Source organism: Camelina sativa, chromosome 11 (assembly GCF_000633955.1).
Source record: "Camelina sativa cultivar DH55 chromosome 11, Cs, whole genome shotgun sequence".
Classification (NCBI taxonomy): Eukaryota; Viridiplantae; Streptophyta; class Magnoliopsida; order Brassicales; family Brassicaceae; genus Camelina; species Camelina sativa.
In genome coordinates this window covers 14,215,406-14,220,988 of record NC_025695.1, presented here as the reverse complement: position 1 = coordinate 14,220,988, position 5,583 = coordinate 14,215,406, and the positions used below count along the sequence as shown (strand labels likewise).

Here is a 5,583-nt window from a genome sequence, read left to right as displayed (position 1 = left end):
CTAAGTCTACACAAGTTATTTTTCTAAAACATGTAATCATCATGTTAATTTTTTTACAGTCAAAATAACAATGCGTCAAGAAATCTTGAACGATATGTATGTCAACAAAAAAATCTTTACATAACATCAGATTTTATCACATAATATATATATTTATATATGTTATTTAAATTAAAATATATAGAAAGATATATGTATGAAGTCTGTAGATGTGATGGGCGGCCAAAGGTCGTCGTCGTCCGGGAGAAGCGGTCGTTTGATAGCTGCAAAAGGATTCTCTTTGCTCCCAAAAGCTTCGCTGGCAAAACGTCATTGTTTGCTTCTCCCTTAATTTATCTTTCCTTTATTCTCATCCTTCAACACAATATAAACACACACACAATATAATATTGATGATACATACACGTAAGTATTACATTGTTTAAATCAGTGATGAAAATTATGGAAGTTTTAATTTCTTCGACTTGTAGATCGTTGGTTTGATGTTTTGGGTGTGGGTGTTACTCGGAAAATTATTTATACTTATGACTTATAATTAAATGGTATTACAATGAGTGGAGTGATATATATATATATATATATATATATATATATATATATCATATCGTGAATGTTAGAATGTCTCATATTAGAAATGATTACATTTTTTTCAACCACTTTCAGTTAGTTGTGAGTTGGAAACTTATGATTCCTAAAATGAAGATACATATGAACTTTTGGCTACTATATTTGAGTTCATTCCTTAACAAGTATCTTCTTCACCATGGACGACTATATTTTTTTCTTGTGAAAAATCTTGTTAAAAAGTGATTGACAAAAAAAAAACTTAAAATTATGATTGGCTGTGTAAGATTATATTGCAAAAGATGTAATTTGAGGACTAAATAACATTTTATACAGTTATATAGTAGTTAAATTGAATGATTTTTCATATTTTAATGAAAAACGTTTACCTCAACAAAATGGTTCTCTAAATATAGTTAGAAGGCCTAAACTACTTGTCCAATGGCCCATTTGAAGCAAGCGCCTATCCACAGTGACCATTATTTGGGCTGAGCTGAGAATTATCATTGATCTTCTAAGGAAAATTAAGTCCCTTTCTAGGGGTATATTAAGGTGTCTTGTGCAAGACAAAACAATCAATATATCTTATCATTGTTTAAGAAAAAATTAAAGCAAACACCAATCACTAATTATTATTAATCGGTGCTTATGTTATGAAAGTTATGCATTGAAGGATACAACCATGAGAACTAAGGACGAGACGGAATCTAAACCATTAATAAGTTAGGGTACGTTAAGAGCTTTTCAATACATCCCCTAAAATCAATATAAGGCTTTGGTTGAACTTTATGTTATGGAAAAAAAAATACGATTTAAAAACAAACAAGCCAAGTAAGTCCCACATCATGATCGCAAAACTTAGGGCGTGTCCTCACTAGCCTCCTCCTCCACGTCCACCTCATCAGCCTTCACCTTGTTGCTACTTACCGATGAGGTATCTCCCCTCGCTGCTTCCTCAGCAAGGCATTGGTTTCGGACCTTGTATAGAACCCTAAAATTAGCCGAAGCTCTATCCATGAGACGACCCCGGAATTCCATATCATCGCCGGCGATTTCATTCAAAACTTGTTCGTAGGCGCGCCCAATGGTCTCCGGAGACGGTGGCGGACCATCCCCAATCACCCGATTCTCCATCTTGATGAAATCATTGGCGCTGATTGCTATCGGATTCTCGAACGCGCTTCGTGCCGAGGAAGACATCTTTGTCGATGATTTTTTCCTATCTCTGCCTAGGGATTTTGATTTCTCTCGTGCCCAAATCGCCCATATATATTTATACTCTCGCTAAATCCAAACCCTAATGGGCCTATATCAACTCTTCCTTTTTCCTTTTTTACCATGTTTAATAAAAAATAATTGTAATCATATACTATATAATAAATTAAGATCCAAATATATATATTGTAAATGTCTAAAATCATGTAAAGTTTTAATAACAAAATCTCACAAAATTATATTTCAATTTTTTTTTAACATAGAAAAAAAACAGGAGCGGGCGATAGACATGTGCAACAAGTGCATTTGCACCGAAACCATGCTAAATTTACATGTATTTTAAAACCCAAACAAAAATTTAAAACAAATTTTATATGTAATTAAAGTCTATTTTTTAAAAAATTGAGCTGGAACAAATAATCAAATATCCTAAAAGCTCATTTAAATATTTCAAAATTCAAAAATATTAAATTCAATAAAATCTCATAGAAAAAGATGACAAAACAAATAAGATGAACATGGTCGACCGAAAGAGTGATCTAGTTGAATTCTAACTAGATTCCCAACGAAAGAAATGTTAATGTAACTTAATATGGCAAATATGTTTGGGATATCAAGGCCTATCCTTTTCAGCTCTTCTGTTTTCGTCTTATTGTAGGTCACCATATGTAGGATAGTTATCGAAAATATATGGTGATAATGTGACACTGTAAAGCTACATAAGTCATTTGTCAGATTCTAACAAGAGAATCTTAGTAGTGATCACGCAAAGCTAAGATCTTTGCCTCACCATTTAAAGCAAACAAATTTTTGTCTTAAACTTACATAGGACATCAAAGTCACAACCAACTTTTTCTCTTTAAATCTTCACCTATTTATAGTATTATATAATTTGCATCTGTTTTCGTTTGTAATTGGGTTCCCTATGTTAGATGCGTAGCAATCCCAATCTGGGACGCTTAATGTCCTTTTTAGTACTTAGTACCAATTAAGATAGGGGAGGAACAACATCTTTCTTTTTTGACGGGAAGATGAACACATTTAAAGCGTAAATATATGTATTGTAATGTAAATTTTGAAATGGCGTAAATATATGCAACTAATTAATAAACAAATCAGACTTCATATTTTTAGTTATTCTTTTAACAAATATATATATATAGTTGCTACAAATATGTTTGTAACGAAAAGAAGATGATCAAAAAACTTTAGTTACTACTATCTTCAGTAAAAAAAATGTTTGTAACATTACATTGTTGAAATTAAAAGGTGATAATCAAAACTTTGTTGTCAGTAAAATATAGCTTAAATTATATTTTTTTTTCATTTACTGAAAATGATAACTTGAAGATAAGTGACCTATCTATATATGTTTCGGGTCCATCTTTATATTTATTATTTACATCGTTATCCACCAACCCCATCTTCTTCTTATTCATCTTCTCTACTGAGATTTCCTTTTTTTTAGAAAACTCATCCTTGAATGAACGGTGGTGCATGGATGTGGAACCCTAACAAAATTGAAGAATCGGAGGAAGATGATGAGTCTTGGGAAGTCAAAGCCTTCGAGCAAGACACTAAAGGTAACATCTCTGGTACCACATGGCCTCCAAGATCTTACACTTGCAATTTCTGCCGCCGGGAGTTCCGTTCTGCTCAAGCCTTAGGCGGTCACATGAATGTCCACCGCCGTGACCGCGCCTCATCTAGGGCTCATCAAGGTCCCACCGGTGCGGCTGCATCTAGAAGCGGCGGCGGGACGTTACTCAATTCTTGTGGTCCGCCGTTGCCTGCGACACTTATAATCCAATCCACGGCGAGTAACATTGAAGGTCTGTCTCATTTCTACCAATTGCAAAACCCTAGTGGCATTTTTGGTAATTCCGGTGATATGGTGAATCTTTATGGTACGACTTCGTTTCCTTCGAGCAACCTTCCGTTTTCGGTGTTGAATTCTCCGGGGGAGGTTCCTCCTCGGCTTATAGAATATTCAACAGGAGACGATGAGAGCATGGGCTCGATGAAAGAGACGACAGGTGCATCGGTGGATGAGCTTGATCTTGAACTTCGACTAGGGCAAAATCCACCGTGACATTCGAGACTCTCACATTAATATCAATTCATACACACACGTTCTTTTAATCTTAATTACATGTTGTTGTTAAATTCTGAATTCAATTTGGCTTGAATTGTGTATCACAATTAAATTCATTCGATTTTATGCTTTGTTATTCCTTGCTAGCTTCACAATAAGTTATAGAGATAAAAGACTAGAGTTACTTAATTTCATTGATTAAAATCGAGATCAACGAACCGGCTTGTATTTTCTGTCCCATGATATACTTGGTTTAGCAAGGATTTTCTTGAAAAGTAATAAACCTTATCAGTAGTTTATTTCGGAATGCTCAAAACTATGTTTTGTTCAAATTATATATAATTAAACGATTAAACCGTTCTTCAACAGAAGATAAGATGCCAATATGTTTTCGCCCATTTCAAAAAAGAATATTTGTTCTTACTATTTCTATATATATGCTTTAGGGTTCTGAAGTACTGGAATGATGAAGATATATCTATATATAGAAATGAGTTTAGTCCCATGGCACGTTAAGTACTAGTTTGTACATGCATTATTTTTTGATTAAATATTTAACTATATATTTAAAACGATGTATGGATCTTATAATCACGACTTTTCAAATGGTCAGAAGTATCATTTGTGACAGATCTTCCGAGTTTTCTTTGTCTAACTGAAGTTCTCTAATAGAAGTATAGAACTACATATTGTGAGTAAGACAATGAACTAATTATATGTAACGTGAACTAAGTAAGAAAATGAACTAATTATATTCCGAGTTTTCTTTGTCTAACGTGACTTATAATTAGTTCATTTTCTTACTCACAATATATGTTTTTTTTTTGAACAGAACTCACAATATATGTAAGATAGCAAATTAAATTAATCCTGCTATTGTCCTCGACTCTATAGGGATTATGAACTTATAAAGATCCGAATTTTTGCTGATAAAATAAATAATTAGAACTTCGATAACTTTTGTTCAATAAAAAGAACTTTGATAAAATTTGATGTGTTTTACAGAGGCAACCAGTAATAAACAAGACAACACATAATTTTAATAGTACACTTTATGTTTTATATATGATGAATGATTGAAGAACAAAGAAGTTTAACGATAAATAGAAATCAATTAAAAACTTGATCGAATAAGTATTTCTCTCATCTTTCCCACATACAAATTTTGATACTATACTATAAATACTCACAATTCGATCTAATAAAAGATACATACATAGAACAAATTGAACGTCACAATAATAAATAGAGATTCTTAATTAGGGTAAAGGCAATTGGAATCCAAAAAATGAAAGAAGATTTGAGGACCACCTGGAAATGGAAGAAGAGATAGAGAAGGCATGTGAGTTCTTTTTAATTCGTTGCATGTTTCTTCTTACTCAGATCTATTTCTGTCTCCACATCCATTTTTTCCCTTTTTTTCCTTTTTTCTTTCGATTTTTTTTTTTTCCTTTTCAATATAGTACTCTCCTATATTAAATTATAACCCGAATATTAGTAAAAGTATACACTACCATAAACTGTAAAAAAAAACACGAATTGAATGACATTATCTTGTCTTGGACCCCCACATGTGAAATTCAAAAACATTTAAAACTAAGCAATTGGAGTTATGTTGTTTCTTCTAGTTTTGGTCCCCGCTTCCTTACCATCTCTAGCATTATACATATTCTTTATTTAATAAAGGGTTGGTAAATGTATTCGACATA

General features: G+C 32.6%; 1 protein-coding gene across 1 annotated transcript; it reads left to right on the top strand.

Moving 5' to 3' along the window:
• LOC104723299 (transcriptional regulator SUPERMAN-like) lies at nucleotides 3,200-4,012 on the top strand. The gene has a single exon (XM_010441635.2). The coding sequence runs from the start codon at nucleotides 3,263-3,265 to the stop codon at nucleotides 3,869-3,871; it is 609 nt and encodes a 202-aa protein (XP_010439937.1). The 5' UTR covers nucleotides 3,200-3,262; the 3' UTR covers nucleotides 3,872-4,012.

Excerpts from the sequence above, each read along its gene's own strand:
- LOC104723299 (XM_010441635.2), top strand. The coding sequence starts at position 3,263 with ATGAACGGTGGTGCATGGATGTGGAACCCTAACAAAATTGAAGAATCG.